This window comes from Malus domestica, chromosome 08 (genome assembly GCF_042453785.1).
Source record: "Malus domestica chromosome 08, GDT2T_hap1".
Lineage (NCBI taxonomy): Eukaryota > Viridiplantae > Streptophyta > Magnoliopsida > Rosales > Rosaceae > Malus > Malus domestica.
In genome coordinates, this window is record NC_091668.1 from 473,708 (window position 1) to 490,928 (window position 17,221).

Genomic DNA, 17,221 nt, shown 5'->3' on the forward strand with positions numbered 1-17,221 from the left:
TGCACACGGCTACGTCATCTTCACGTGACGGCCAGCATGCCTCGATCTCGGTCGGAACGTGTCATGTACTATACCACTTGGTGTACCAAACAATATTTATAACACATTAAAATATCTCTCCAAAATTCACTATTTTATTTTATTTATTAGTGATTCGAGAAACACAACCAAATTAAACCATTATTAGCAACCTGCAAATCACCTAAGATAATTCAATCCGTACCCCAAAACAAATGCAATTTACGACCCTCACCTAAACCAATTGCCAACTTATACATCACTAACTAATTTACCACAAAAAAATAAAAAACAAAGGATAGTATGTATATGTCAGATCCAAATATATAAATAAAAAGAAACAAACCATAAAAAAATAAATAGAAAGCAACCCAGCTCTGTCTCCTAGGTGGGACCGCAAACATCACTTGTAGAAAGCTGTAAAGGTTGACGTATAAATTATCGCTAATCTTTTGATAGAGACAGTGTGATTTTTTTTTATGGGGGGTTTGAATTTCCTTGATCGATGGGGAGCATCGGCGTCTCGACCGAGGATGATGAGTTGGAGCAGTTGAGCGAGCGCTTCGACGGTTACAGCTTGAGTGCCGACGTCAGCGAGTCCGAAAGCTCCAGTGGCTTTTCCTGTCGGCAGTACGGTCGCCAAGCTCCTGCTGCTTCCGCTTCTCTCACTTCTTTGCCTCCATCTGGACCCGACTTCGCTGACATTTTTTATTCTCAGCGGCCGCCCATGCAGTTTGTTTTGCCGGCGGTAGGTGGACAACATGTCGTCCTTCCGCCGTCTATGACGGAGAAACCCCGGACCAAGTTGTCCGGTTAGTGTGTTTTACTTTAGAAATGTTTGCTATTTTACTTTGGAATGTTTGTAGTGCAAAAATTTGGAAAATTTCCGGTCATTATTAGTTCATGTGGATAGTACAAAGAATTGAGCTTTCTAAATTCAGGCAAGTAATTAGCGTAGGATTTGAAGTTTCAGATAGAACTATATGTAATGCAAGGAAATGGGGGGAAACAGTTGCAATTGCAGTGTAAATCGAGCTATTTAAATCCACGCAAGTAATTGGTATAGCATTTTAAGGCTTAGAACTTGTATGTCGGTCTCTATTTTTCGCTGTGGGCGAAGAGAAAAAAAAAAGAATGAAGCTTTGCTGGAGTGCAACTGCAAATTAGACGTTTGTATACTACCATTTATAATTGTGCTATCTGCAGAAGTTGAATTGATGAAGGAGCGGTTTGCAAAGCTTCTGCTCGGAGAAGATATGTCCGGCGGAGGCAAGGGAGTCTGAGATTGGCAGAAGGCAGTGGTGTTCTTATAGACGACGACGTGCATATGAAGGGGAAGGTGCTAAAACATTGTTTGCGGACAAAGGCAAGTGGAATGTCGAGCCTATGACGACATTGTTGGACTTGGATTGTCTACCCTCCCATTTAGGTGCTCTTCCCGTACCCTCATGTTTTATGTGGTCATGATTAAGCCACGTTAATATTTTATATTATTTTTTATAAAAATAATAAAACAAAAAAAAATAGTAATATAAAATGTTGACGTGGTTTAACCGTGACCACAAAAACAGGAGAACACGAGGAGGGCACAGAAATTGGAGGGCAGACAATCCAAGTCCGACATTGTTTGCACCCAACGCTTGCGTTGGAGAGCGATCTTTCAATGTTTGTGCTGGAGTGTCTTCATTATGTGTTGGTTTATGTCGCCATAATTTTGACTGGAAGCCCATTTAAAAAAAATAGGGAAAATTTGAAAGAGATCTAATTTTATAGCCTATCTTTTGAAATAAGTTTAATTTTTAGTGATTTTTTACTTTTGAAATAGATCTAATTTTTAGTCTAATTGGATCCATATCAAAAGACCCCAAAAAAATATCATCCAAAGTGATATTAAGTTATTATGATTGGTTTTTACTACAATACTTATATGTATTTAATACAATTATCATTTCAACGTTCAAAAATAATTGTGTTAAATACAATATTCATATAAAATATAATTAACCATTTAATGATAATTAATATTAAATATATTTAAATGTTGTAGTCAATCCTCGATTCATAATCATTTTTTATACAACAATATTGGGACCTCCTCCTTATAGATAGAGAGGAATGCCATAATTGAGCCGAAATTAAATAATTGGGCCGGGTTTTGGGTGGCTTGAGGCCCAGAATCTTTGCCCTAGTATTAGTTAGTCAGATTTCTACCCAAGAAAGGAATCGGGGGCCCAGCACTTGTTAGGGATAAGATGGCCCATGGAATCATATTTTCACACAAGGATTCCATAAAGAAAATCTTAACTAACAAATGTTGATGAGCCAAGGAAATTGGAATTGGATTCCATTCGGATTCATTTAGTAAGGATTCTAGAAATCTCCATATTTTAGTTATTCATTGTGTATTATGCGGTCAAAAATTATTTAAATTATTTATTTAAAATTAAACACAAATAGTATTTAACGAAAACGGGTCGCATGATGTACAATGAACAGTCATGATGTAGGAATCCCTAGGATCCCCACAAAGTGGATCCGAAGAGGATCCATTTCCAAGGACATCTTCGTTAAGTTATAAAATAGAAAAACTAATGAAAATGGTTTGAAAACTTTGAGTTTTAACGATAAAGACAAAATATAGGGTAAAGTGAATAGTACCAAGATTAACTTTTTAGTGTAAAAATATGATTTTTTGTTAAAATAAATATACCGAGAGCTTTCGTTAAAGTTTCCTTATAAATTTACAAGTTGCACAAGTACCAAATTATTCGTAGATTACCTGCACAAGTACCAAATTATTCGTAGATTATTAATTAACTTCAATCACAATAGTGAAAAGCAAGTTTTCCTTAAACAATAGATGAAGCACGTCCACATTCAACTCATAATTTCGAGGAAAAAAATTCAATATGCCGGAAATAAGGTTCAGTACATAAAGTATCATGATATAAATAGTTGAATATTTTATTTCAAAGTATCCAACCATTTATACTACAGCACTTAGTGTACCAAACAGTATTTATGACACATTAAAATATCTCCCAAAATTTGCTATTTTATTTTATTTATTAGTGATTCCGAGAGAGACACAACCAAAATAAACCATTATTAGCAACCTGCAAATCACCTAAAATAATTCAATCCGTACCCCAAAACAAATGCAATTTACGACCCTCACCTAAACCAACTGCCAACTTATACATCGCTAACTAATTTACCACAAAAAAATAAAAAAACAAAAAATATTATGTATATGTAAGATCCAAATATATAAAATAAATTTAAAAAAAAGCAACAAACAATAAATAAAATAAATAGAAAGCAACCCAGCTCTGTCTCCTAGGTGGGACCGCAAACATCACTTATAGAAAGCTATAACGGTAGACGTATAAATTTAGCGCTAATCTTTTGATCTTTCCACTTTCCTGTCCTCGGCAAAGAGAGAGAGAGTACGAGACGGTGTGATTTTGTTTGTTGGGGGGTTTGAGTTTCCTTGATCGATGGGGAGCACCGGCGTCTCGTCCGAGGATGATGAGTTGGAGCAGTTGAGCGAGCGCTCCGACAATTACAGCTTGAGTGCCGACGTCAGTGAGTCCGAAAGCTCCAGTGGCTTTTCCTCTCGGCAGTACGGTCGCCAAGCTCCTGCTGCTTCCGCTTCTCTCACTTCTTCGCGTCCAACTGGACCCGACTTCGCTGACATTTGTAATTCTCAGCAGCCGCCCATGCAGTTTGTTTTGCCGGCGGTAGGTGGACGACGTGTCGTCCTTCCGCCGTCTATGACGGAGAAACCCCAGACCAAGTTGTCCGGTTAGTGTGTTTTACTTTAGAAATGTTTGCTATTTTACTTTGGAATGTTTGTAGTGCAAAAATTTGGAAAATTTCCGGTCGTTATTAGTTCATGTGGATAGTACAAAGAATTGAGCTTTCTAAATTCAGGCAAGTAATTAGTGCAGGACTTGAAGTGTTAGATAGATATGTAATGCAAGGAAATGGGGGAAAACAGTTGCAATTGCAGTGTAAAATTGAGCTATTTAAATCCACGCAAGTAATTGGTATAACATTTTAAGGCTTAGAACTTGTATGTCGGTCTCTGTTTTTCGCTCTGGGCGAAGAAAAAAAAAAGAATGAAGCTTTGCTGGAGTGCAACTGCAAATTAGACGTTTGTATACTACCATTTATAATTGTGCTATCTGCAGAAGTTGAATTGATGAAGGAGCGGTTTGCAAAGCTTCTGCTTGGAGAAGATATGTCCGGCGGAGGCAAGGGAGTCTGTACTGCGCTTGCTATTTCCAATGCAATCACAAATCTTTCTGGTTTGTACAAACTCTGGTCATCTTGGTTTGAATCCTTGCTTCCTTACAACTTCCCCCAAAACCCTTCTTACGGTTTTTAGTATTAAAAGACACATTGCTATACGTTCCCTTCAGTTGTCCAATTAGTTTTATGTCTTTTTCATTCGGTTTTATTGGCAGCCACCGTATTTGGGGAGTTGTGGAAGTTGGAGCCTCTGGCTCCCCAGAAGAAGGCAATGTGGTGCCGAGAGATGGATTGGCTTTTGTCTGTAAGTGATTCTATTGTTGAGCTCATACCATCAGTACAAGATTTCCCTGGTGGTGGGACCTTTGAGGTTATGGTCACTCGGCCACGCTCTGATCTGTATGTAAACCTCCCGGCACTCAAGAAACTGGATGCAATGCTGCTTAGCATTCTTGACGGATTCCACGATTCTGAGTTTTACTATGTTGACCGAGGAATAATTGTTCCTGATTCTGATGATGGTGCCTTGTCTCTCTCTTCCGGCAGACCATCTACTAGGCAAGAAGAGAAATGGTGGCTTCCATTCCCTAAGGTCCCCTCAAATGGTCTGTCGGAAAATGTCAGAAAGACTTTGCAACAGTGTCGGGAATGCACAAATCAGATCCTTAAGGCTGCAATGGCCATCAATAGTAGTGTGCTAGCTGAAATGGAAACCCCAGATGCTTACTTGGAGAGTTTACCCAAGGTAAGGAGAAATCTGTACTTTCATATCTATTCCTATGCATGATAAATCGTGTATGGGAATTAGATGTATGCAGAGATCAACGCATTATTTTCTTGTTACTTTTTTCAAAACCATATGGACTATAGTTGTTTTGAGGCTCAGTTAGTCTGATTTTCGACCATCGTTGTACTTTTCCAGATTGTCAAGATGTTATTCATATGTATTCGTGTTAGCTATCCAGTTAGGGGGCTAGGCATGATATGGCTAAGTTATGCTTGATGTTCATTTATCTGATTTATTACCATTTTTGTATGTTGACATCATTTTACTGATCTCAGAGTGGGAAAGCTTGTTTAGGCGAAATCATTTACCGTTTTATAGCTGCTGATCGGTTTTCCCCAGAATGTCTTCTTGATTACTTGGACCTCTCATCAGAATACACCACTCTAGAAATAGCAAACAGGATTGAGGCTGCCGCACACATTTGGAAGCAGAAGCATGTGAAACCCCATCTAACTCGTGTAAATTCTGCAAAGTCATCCTGGGGTGGAAAGGTCAAAGGCTTTGTCAGTGACATAGAAAAGAGTAAGCTTCTCGGATATAGGACGGATACCCTCTTACAGAATCTGAAGAGACGGTTCCCTGGCCTCCCACAGACTGCTCTGGACATGAACAAGATTCAGTACAACAGGGTACGCACCCAAAAAAACTTTATCATCTTTGCTCGAATATAAGGAAAGAATAGTTGGTCAAGCCCCTTGCTTGCTGTTTCTAACATTTTCTTTTCTGTCCCAAAGTATGATAAAAATTATTGAAACTGGAAGGTTACCAATTCAATGTTATATGCATGAGGAGTCTGAGTTTGAAAACGCATGTTATTGTCTTGTATTGTTGTTCTTTAGTCCGAAAATTATGCTGTGAATGTATTATAGTTCCCTTCATTCTAATCGAGAAAACTTAATTTCCCGTGTGCTGCACTGCAGGATGTGGGGCAGTCAATCCTTGAGAGCTACTCTAGGGTGATGGAACGCATAGCCTTCAACATAATGGCGAGGATAGATGATCTACTATACGTAGACGATGCCACCAAACAGCGGGCAGCTGCAGAGTCTATGTCCCTGTATGACCAGGGAAGGATTGGTGGCACATTGCCAAAACAGAAGCGGATATCACCCAGTCCCTTCTCAATTCACCGTACCTCTTCAATTACATTGCCAGCATTGGATCCTGCTGTGAATCAGATAGGTAGAAGCCCCGGTGGAAGGACACATAATAAACAAACAACGAAGAATAATTTCAGCGACGCGGTGGAAGACAAATTAGAAAAATTAATCTTCTGATGATGTTGAGATAATACGCTGACCAGCTTCCCTGTCCTATATAGCTAATTAAGGTTAGTATTTGATAAGCTGTGTTTTTTAACTCTATGATCCAATAATATAGCCAGAGAATCCAATGTGTTTAACCATGTTTAACGAACTAATGCAGTCACGATGACTGAGAAATGCCATGTCCAAGTGATACCATAAAATCTGCTGCAAAATTTGTTTCTTCAAATGCATGGACAAACAAAACTTAGTTAATTCAGACCCAAATAAAATATATTAATTATATGTTGCCAAAGCGAGTGAATGTCTCCAAAGGAAGAATCCACCGCCAAAGAGGCTGCCAAGGAACCTTTTTGTTTTTTTTGGGCGCAATAATGTGTTTAGGCAGGTCCAAATCACGTAACATGAAAGCCCAAACAAGTCCATTTACGTTTTTCAAGTACTTCAGCTAACGGAAGAAATACAAGACTGGGTACTCACCAGTCAGTACCCAAATAAAACTCTCCGCTTACATGATCAATAAAATAAAAAGAAAACTAATAAAAAATGCTTGAAAATTTTGAGTATTAACGATAAAGACAAAATAAAGGGTAAAGTGAATAGTACTATAATTGAATTTTTAATGTAAAATTATGATTTTTTGTTAAAATGAACAGTACTTAGAGCTTTTTGTTAAAATTCCCTACAATAAAAGCATTTGTCACTTTTATAATTGGGTAGTGTTATCAACGGTCAGGATTAATACAAAGATGAAAAATTATTAAAAAGGTAAAAAATAGAATTTCTTTATTATTCTACAAAGTTTACACTTAAATATATTTGTGAATTGTATTGCTATCGTTCTTGCTCTTACTCAACGAATAAAATCACACAAAAATAAATATTATTCAAAGTAAATAGTAAGAACAAGTTAGCTGCCTTGCCCTCCTTCAAAGGGTGAAAACTGCTCTTAAAGATATTGGGGGGGGCGGGGGAGAAGAGTTCACATGGCATGCAGTAAAGCTGGAAAGAGATTCGCCAACATCAGCATCAACATAAGCATCGTCATAGCCCTCATCATTCTTGGGTTGAAAACTAAAACACAGATATTTCTTCCACACCACATCTTCCCTAACCCTAACCAGTAAACCGACAACCAAACCAGCACCCCACAAACACCCTTTTCGTCTGTTAAAATAGTTTACTCTATAATATGAGTGATCCTGATTCCTTGTCCTTGATATGTATAAAAACAAAAGCAAACAAACCAGTCTCTCGTCGTCTCTCTTTTGCAAGCTTTTCAAAATTTAATTAATTAACAGGAGGGCCCTAAGGTGACATGCCTAATGGCTAATACGCGAGGAGACGCGAGACAATATGAAAGAAGAGAGAGAGCGGATCCACTAGAAAAGAAAAGAAAAGAAACATCCATAGCTCGCAGCCTCACACACAATCATGAGAGAAGGTGGATTATTCCAGTTCCACATGCATCGAGCTCATTTCATTTCTTTTGCTTTTTAAAATTGAACGACTAGTCAACCACATTTCAAAACAGTGCTGCATTTACTACATCATTTGACCTTTCATAAACTAAATATTAACTACTGTTTTATGCGGCTGAAATCATGAACAAATGTCTGTTGAGCAATTGCCTTTTGCTATATATGTTGCTATTGCAAATCGAAAAATTCGTCCCCACCAGGCACCAGCCCATAATTCCAGTGCCACCATCGATCCTAATATAAATGCACTTTTTCATAAAGGGAACAAAAGAACAGAAGCATGGATAAAAGTTTACACGTTAAGTTGCACACAGACAGAAAGAGTACAGGAAAGAAACAAAGCGCATGAACTTTTTTCAAGGCTGATAGTAGGAGGCATTAAACTAAAAGGCCGGAAAAGTTTACTCCAATCTGTTTATTTATCTGGAGTCTTGACATAAAAAGAATCGGTGGATTTCTCACGCCCGACGGATATAGTACACAATGTATAAAGTTTTGTATGCTTTGCCCTTAAAAATTAAGCCATATTATTAATATTTCATGTGTGTAACACTGTATCAATATATGATGCAACTCTCTATGAACATCAGCTAGAGAGAGATGTTGTACGAGAGAAAGAGATCATCTCCATATCTATACATCAAGAGCCCAAGAATTAAATGATCCGGGCTTTTAAAATTTGATCAAACGACTAAAAGCAGAAAAGTTAGTAAAAAATTTAAAAGCTACAATAATTTTTTACCGTATGATCAAATTTTAAAGCCGCAGATCATTTGATCCCTGGGTTCCGAACACATAGATCCGTAGAGGATCTCTTCCCTTGTATGAGAAAGAGATAAGGAGAGTTTCTTAAAAGTAGAACTCTCTATGTATCATAGTTTAATGTCAATTTCTGTACTAACATTTTAAAATATTGTGTTAAAAATATGAGGTGAAAAAGAATCTTTAGAGAGTTATTTTTCAGAGAATTTCCTCAACATTTCTCATATGAAAATTAACTTTAGTTAATTTAAACACGTGACGCCTTTGAATTATTTGATTATCCCTGCTCTTCATCTCCTATCTAGGCTTCTAGCAAATTTAAAGTAGGGGTGGATCTCAAACCGAAAATGGGATCTCAATTCCAAACCAAATATTTTCGGGACGGGATTTGAAAACCAATTCCGAACCAAAATTTCGGTATTATCAATTTTTGAGATTTGCGAAATGTTTTCGGTATTCCGATTGGGATTGGATTTTTGGTTATGGGCTTTTGGGTTTTTAGGTTGAAATTTGAGATTTTTTTAATGTGAGCTAAAATTTAGGCCTTGGGCCTAAAATTTTGTTCCACAATTTCATATCAATTGAAATTTAGAGTTTTTTTTACCTCATAATAATTTGAAATTTCATACAAATTCAATCATAGCAAGTCAAATTGATGTTTCAAAGTTCCAAACTACTTAATTTCATACTTCTATTTCTAATATAGTCTACTATCAAACTACTTAAATTCAACTTTTAACATGCATGCAACCAAAATAAATATTTTTATTTTTCGATTCGGTTCAGGATTCCCGAACCGTTGAATATGTAATCTCGATTCTCGTACCAAAAGGTTTGGGATTGGTTTAGTATGGATCCCGAAAATTTTAGTATCATTAGCTTGGAAATTTTTTGGTATGAGGTCGGAATTTTTTTTTTTAGTTTGAGATTTTTGGGAAAAATTTATAGCCGTAGTTTAAACAATAAATTAACCCTAGATTATTATAGCTAGAATAGCAAAATTGGACAAGGATTGTCTGCCCTCCTTGTTCCCGTGCCCTTCTGTTTTGTGTGGTCACGGTTAAGCCACGTCAACATTTTATATTATATTTTTTTATAGAGATAATAAGACAAAAATGAATAATAATATAAAATATTGACGTGACTTCACCGTGACCACACAAACAGAAGGGCACGGGAATAAGGATGGCAGACAATCCTTGTCCAACAAAATTTACTGTGAACTGATAAAGGAATTTTATTTGCCACAGCCATAAAATCTAGCCAAGCTATTAACTAAACACTTTTCACTCCAGGACAAGTACACCCGCACAGTACTATGTACTCAGTAAGTGGAAATTTTTCTTTATCACCGGAATACAAATTGGTACATTACATGTTAAGATATAAGTGAAGATAAGTTTTTCTTTACTTGCATTATGACACGTGGTGTACTGACCTGTGTTTCGGATACATAAAAAAATCTCTTCTCAATTAGTATGACTGGCAGTTCAATTAATTAATATTTACTAACTACAAAATTAATTAATATTCCTAATTACTTCAACATCTTTTGGCTTTTGGTCACCTAGCTAGGGTTTTGAGAAAAACTAATGTTGAGGGATGGATCGTTCGCTCTCTTCCCCAGATGATCAGTTATTATCTAAATTAGTATTGGTTTGTCTAAAGTTTAAACTTTAAAATTAAATCACTGACAATATCTTCTACGAAATGGAAAAACAAGCGTGAAGTGTGATTAAGTAATTTCATTGTCCCAATGATTCAATCATGGCTACTTCTGACAGAAACTCAGCCAGGACAACTGGTATGGACGCAGAGAGAAAGAGAAAGACTAATGGGACGGTGACAGGTCACATAAGTACAAGACATGTCAAATTCAATTTCAATTTTCAGTCGATGAACATTTATTCTACGCGGGAGTGGGATCCTAATTTCTTCACTCTGTTGTGTGTTTTTACTTCGGTATAGTTCCTTCCTTCGTTCCTTTGAATACTTTGAAACTGTGAAAATATTTATTGGGCACGGACCGTATAGTTGGGGAGTAGATTTCAATCAATAGGTAGTAGAGAAGGTTGGTCTATAGTAAATGCATGCGGGTTGCTAATTGCTAGGGAGATTTAACTTGTGGAAGTTTGCTCTTATAAATAAATAAAATAAAATAACTACATATTCAGCTAGCTGGGGAGTGATGAAGTGAGGAGAAGATGATGGCCTGGGAAGTGATTTTGATGACAGCGTATGGGTTGGGTTGTGGGTGTCATGAGTAGGACGTATCAATCGACAAAGAGGAAGTTTTATCGTCTGAAATTAACCTCTCAGAGACTACTGGAGACTACAAAATTAAAAAGCAAGCACTGCACATGATGCATAGCATACACGGTGGAATTATGAAAAGGAAGCACTAAAACTATTTACTGTATGGTGTAATAATTGGAGAGGATTGACCTAAAATTTACCTTTTCTTTCCATTGTCAAATGTAAAGTATATATACGTGTGTCACATATAGGTCAAAATGACCATATTTTTGTAGGAGGGAAATGATCATGGGGTACCTAGGATTCCAAACTTAGTGGTTTAGTAGGACCCTTCATCAATAAAACGAGGTTGTCCATTAAGCTTGTCGAGCTTGTCAATTAATTAAGCTTTAGTTCGAAATGCTTGGAGCTTTTTGCTGGTCAAATCTCAATGACAAATACAAATCCTGTGAAGCTTTTTATAGCATCACTCACCAATAGAATGATGTAAAATTTAACGAAATTTAGCTTGCTTTTTAGCTAGGAGAGTAATGTAAATAGAACGGATATGTCTTGTCGTAATCGTAGGATTTCGTATCTATTATACATCGTTATATAGATAAAAATTTACACATGCGCTATGACATGAGATAATTCAGAAAGTTAGTGCACCACGGGCACAATTAAGTAATGGTGGATGCATGACTCTACCTCGTTGCATTTAAACAATAAAGGGTGCAGTGGCAAAATAATTTCTTCAGTTTTTACGATGAAACATTTCGTCAAGCACTTGACCAACCCATACCCATGTGCTATTAGCTTACATCCTCGCACTTTAATGCTCTTTAAATTATTTCTTTAGGTTAATATTGAATAAAACGAAGAGTTAAATCATATATGTATAGGGCGGGGATCTCAAATTTATAAGAGGGCTGGAGGAGGGAGGTTCGACGTTCTTTAACCTTTTTTTGAACTCGTTTGTTTCACAGAGCATGATTGAAGAATAGATAATTTTGAGTAGTTTTATAAAACTAAGAGGGGCATGTGCCCCCTAGTTTGTGATCACATTCGCCTTGTGCCATTGGAAAGACATTACGGTGGACAGTGTACCCGTACCTTTTAAGTTCTTCAAGGTATCGTTTGGTACATGGGACGAGATGGAACGCAGTGGGATGAGGCTGAACACAATGGGACGAGGCGTTCCGTCCCATGTTTGGTACGCCTAAAACGGGTGGAACACGTTGTTCCACGGAACGAGTTTTGGTTGAATTTTCATTCCACCTCTCCCCTCTAAAACGACTCTTTCCACCCCGTGGAACACAAAATTATAATTTTTTTGGACAACAGTACCCCTCATATTTTTCATTAATTCCACTGGCTACCCTTCCTTTTCCCCCGTCGCCTTCTTCACTTTTACCCTCCCTCTTTCTTGTAGCCTCATCCTTCTCCACCACAAACCCAACAACCCAACTATGGCTAACTTAATCCAAGCAAACCCAGCTTTCTCCTGCCGTTAGATTTTCAAATCATTTGGTTTGGTTTCAGATCTATTGAGTGCTGGTTTGGTTTCAAACCTAGCTTCCTCTCTAGCACTGCCACTGGCGACGATGAACAAGAAGAAATTAAAGGGGCAGAGCCCTCGAAATCCACTACGGGATCTCAATGCCATCACCGTTCGTAGTAGCAACAATGGTAGCGATGCTTTGTCTTCCATCTTCGTTGAAGCCCTGCGAGGTTGCTTCAGGTTCTTTCTTTCTCATCATTCTTCTTCCTCTAATTCCAAAACCCCTCTTTACACAACAAAAAGTTGTCGAAAGCCCCTAAATCAGCTTCTGCTGTGAGGCCTTCAAGACCATCAAAATCCAAGGACAACCGATCCAAATTTAATGCTTTGGAAATCCCAGAGAAACCCACCTCACGAAATGAAAGTAAATCCAAGAATAATTCTTCTTGTTTGTACCAGTGGCAGTCTGGAAACAAGTTACTAGTTGCCGGCTTCACCCCACCTTCATATATACGGCTGCAGAAAATCCAAGTTTTGCAGAAAATCCATTAGGTTGAGTCGACGAAGTCAACGAAGAAATATAGGTAAATTTGTCATTTAATCATTCGTTCCATTTCGACCTGCGGGTACCAAACGCGAAATTGTCCCATTCCATCCTATGTTACCAAACGTAGCATGGAACTTATGTTTTATTCCGTCCTGTTCTGTCCCGTTCCGTCCTATATGCGTACCAAACGCTACCCAAACTAAGAGGTTGGGTTATGTACCATAGAACCTTGTTCCAAATCCTTCGGTTACAATATTCTAATTTGTTATATCTCGATACGGCATTGTAAAATGCAACAACCCCTATCACGAGTGTCCTTGATCACATAGGAAATCAATTCCCACATTGAAAATGTTTCATTATGCTAGAGCTAACACATCTTTTTTAAAATCTCAAACATTATTCATTTACTATAGCCAACATATTTTCAAAGGCCTAGTCATTCGTCTAATATCCTTAAGCTGAAATTAGCGCATCTTTTTGAAAATTCAACTTTAGGAAGCAAATTCGAACCTACTGAATCAGGCTTGAGAAGTGTCAAAAAATTGTATGCTCTGATATAGTGATTATAAAACAAAATAGTGTTATTCACACACTCATTTTTACCTTCCACATACCATTGTTAGTCATTGATCTTTTTTACTTCATTCAATTCGAAAGTCAAAAACTAAAAAATGTGTGTGAAAAGTAAAAATAGGTGTGTTAACACTACCCTAAGAAAACCCTAAACCCTTCAAGATAAATGTGTGCCTTGCTACTTGCTAATTGTTTTCATTGTTTTTAACTTTTTATCTCTCGCTGGATAGGTGATCATATGCCTTCAAATAAAAAATCAAATATTAGTTAGTTTTGCCGCTTAGGGTTTAGTGGTATTCTTCTTAACTTGCAATTGAAAAATCTTATGTTTGGTTCTTGTTAAAGAAAAATTTGAACTAAATTATAGCCAGGCCATTGTAAGACTTAGCCAACCCTACCCTTAGTGTGGATAATATCAGACGTATTCAAAAATATTTTATTATACATTAATATAATACATAATAACAAATATTTAGCTAGTTCTAAGCCACAATAAGCAAAGAAATTAGGGAAATAGACAAAAATGACCTTTTTCTTAATCTTATGACAAAAATTGGACAAACCGGCCATGCACAAAACTAAAATTACTAAAATACCCACATATAAATACTAAGAACCCTTAGCTCATTGCACTATTTTTGTTATTTGGAAGAAAGAGATGTCAGATAGCCACAGAGCTCTGGGTTTTTGGGTTAAGCTCAGATTTCGAAGAGAGAAAAGTCCAAAGATAGATGAGAAGAATGAGCTGGATTTTGGGTTGACCTTATACCTTTGATTTTGAACACAGGGATGCGAGAGGGAGGTGAGAATAGTGAGGTTAGGGTTTTTAGGGTTGAGCTCAGATCTATGAGTTATGTGTGTTATTCTTCCATAACCAAACACAACAAATTCTTCCATCCTTAAAGATAGGACATTTGCACCATATTTTATGTTTTGGCCGGAAAGTTTTATTTTTTTTCCGTAATTGAAGCTTTGGTAGGCATAGTAAGGTAAGGTGTTTAATTCCAAGTTTCAACATCAATGATTTATATAATAAATGAGTTGTTTGTAAGATGAATTAATACTTAGAAGTTAAATTAGGGTTTGTGTTTCATGTTGGGTCTATGGGTTGTGGAATAAACTTTACTTCTTGACGTGCTACAAAATTGTGATGGAACAATTTCTGGTTCAAGTGTCCAATTGCATAAATTTGTGAATTTTTTTTCGTAATGTGCATGTGGTGTGCATGTGGTGTGCATGACTACAACTTAATATGAGAAGTGAGAATGTTCACTAGTTATGCATGTATGTTGTGCCCCGGAATTTAGTGAGTATAATCACAACCTAGTTGGTCTCGACGAAAAACAAAATTAAGAAAAAGCTTAGAGCACGTTAAGGGTCATGCATGTCTATGAAATAACGACAACGAGTATCATGTTTTCCACAAGCACGGTTAGGCGGTGGTTGATATACGTAACAAGACATTACAAACTATCACTGTAACCTTATATACGTAACAATTATGTTTTAATTGTATCCACTATTGCAATAGGTTGCCGTTAAAGTTTCTTATTAATGCGAAAAGCAACTCGTTGCTCGATCTCCAGTTCTGTGCATATCATGTGCATGTACTGTACATGTAATGTACATGTGGTGTGCATATAATGTATATGGTGCGTATTTACATATTTGATACTCTTCATACTAACGTAGACATGGTAGGCGTTGAAGATAACAAGGATACATAGTCCTTATGTGATTTATTATCATATAATAGTTAGCAATATTCGAAGAGAGAGCTGTGAGCTCTGAGTTTTTTGGTTAAACTCAAATATGTGAGCATGTCATGTACATACAATGTATAAGTGCGTATTTTTTCTACCTTTTCCTTTGATTCAAAGGCAGACCCTGCAAATATGAAGAAGAGAACAAGTTCGCAAAATAATTCCCTTTGATTCAATTGGGTTCTTTCATGCCCATTCAAACTGCAATTTTCAAATCCTTGAAATATTTGAACCCAATCAAATTTGGTACCAAATTCAAATGAATGAATCTTTGATTCTTCATATAAGTTGAATCCCATAAATTAAATCAAGTTATGGATCGCTTTGGTGCCGCGGAGCTTGAATGCCACTCGATCGTAAGCCCTTGCTACCTCTTACCATGTCGAAGGTCCCCGGACACACCTAGGAGACTCTGTGTATCGGGTCCCGGATATCCGCTGCATATTTGTCCCACGGCCTTTGTTGGACTCCACGGTAGTGCTTATTCTCCTATTCGTTTGAAATCACTTTCTGAACTGCAATCGGCCTCACGATTGCCTGGTCCGAGCTCACAAACTGGATAAGGTTGGGGTGGCGGGTTTCAGATCTGTTTGCTTCAGAATTTGAGGCTTTTGCTCGAATTCAAAGTGCTCGATGCTAACTAGAGGCTTCGAATCAAAATCAAACGAATTTTGCAAACTCAAATTTGTGGATTTGGGAGTTATGAGGTCGATTATTTGGGTGGAGATAGAGCTCTTGGATGAAGAAGATGAGTGGGTTAGGGTTCTTTGAGCTGTAATTGGAATAGAGAGATTTTCTCTCTCCCTCTCCTCTCTGTTTATCTCTCTACAAAATGAGAAATAAAGGTTGGAATTTCTAGGTAACCCATTTATATGGAAGGGCAATTTGGTAATTTTAAGTTCTTAAGAAAATCTTATTTATATCCTATTGTTGTGTATGTCGTGTGTGCATATCTGAAAAAAAAATTCTATTTTAGTCCGAAGATTAAGAAAATTGATCATTTTTGTTTATTTCCCAAGAAATTATATCATATAATCGTCGTAGAATCCTATTTTTTCATCTCTATTCTCTCGTAAAGAAAAAGAAAATTGTAATGTTACTTCTATTAGAAATATGGTACAAATGATGGTACAAATTGTAATGCTATATCTAATAAAGATGTAACTCCCATGTTTTGTGTACTCATTATCTTTATTAGAGAGATGATACAATTAATGGTACAAATATATAATAAGAGTAGTATTTTTAGAAATATATATATATATATATATAATATATATATATATATGCATTTTGTCAAGTGAATGGCCTAAGATGGCCCTTTCCAAGGGAAAAGGATCCTCGTAGGATCATTTTCCTGAGGATTCTAGAGATTCTGTAATCGTGTTGATTTATTGTACATTGTATGATAAAAAATTATTTAAAATTTAAAATTCAAATATAAATATTATCTAATAAAAATTAACTGTATGATGTACAATAAATGAACACGATTACAAAATCCCTATAATCCTTAGCAAAATGATCCGCCGAGGATCCTTTGCCCTTTCCAAGAACCGTGAAAAATGTAAGGGAAGATTTCCGAGAAACACAATCCTTTTCTTTTTAGTGATTTTTCTTAAAGACTAGAGAGAGAAAGAGAGAGAGGTGACGTATCCAAGTATCTTATTGAATTTGTTGTGTTGGGCATCAGAAACGAGGGGGGATGGTATGGGATGGGATGGAGGGGTGAAAAGGGGATTTAATTGGGGGTGAGTGAGGACAGGGAGGAAGGCAAGAAAAAGAGTGAAGGGAGGCTTTCATCAGAACCGAGGGAGGGGAAAAAGGGGAAGAAGAAGAATAAGTATGATGACGATGATAGGGTTTGTTCGTTTGGTATCCATACATCCATCCTTGTAAATGTAAAATATGCCTCCTGTAGCCTCTCTCTACGAGTAGGATTGCAACTATCCGTCCAATCTCATCAAATATCTTCTCTGCTGTCTTTTCTTTTCATTTTCTTTTTTTAACCTAGCCTCCCCCACCA

The 17,221-nt window shown here is 36.9% G+C and overlaps 1 protein-coding gene across 2 annotated transcripts; it reads left to right on the top strand.

The window, feature by feature from the left end:
• The first annotated feature begins 395 nt into the window (after nucleotides 1–395).
• LOC103440210 (rop guanine nucleotide exchange factor 1-like) lies at nucleotides 396–6,464 on the top strand. Of its 2 annotated transcripts, none has more exons than XM_070826978.1 (5): nucleotides 396–830; nucleotides 4,215–4,331; nucleotides 4,491–5,020; nucleotides 5,338–5,691; nucleotides 5,983–6,464. In XM_070826978.1, the coding sequence occupies exons 1-5, from the start codon at nucleotides 524–526 to the stop codon at nucleotides 6,337–6,339; spliced, it is 1,665 nt and encodes a 554-aa protein (XP_070683079.1). In that variant the 5' UTR covers nucleotides 396–523; the 3' UTR covers nucleotides 6,340–6,464. The 2 variants fall into 2 exon arrangements, with proteins under 2 accessions (XP_070683079.1, XP_070683078.1); XM_070826977.1 differs by lacking the exon at nucleotides 396–830 and adding an exon at nucleotides 3,381–3,825.
• The last annotated feature ends 10,757 nt before the right edge of the window (nucleotides 6,465–17,221 follow it).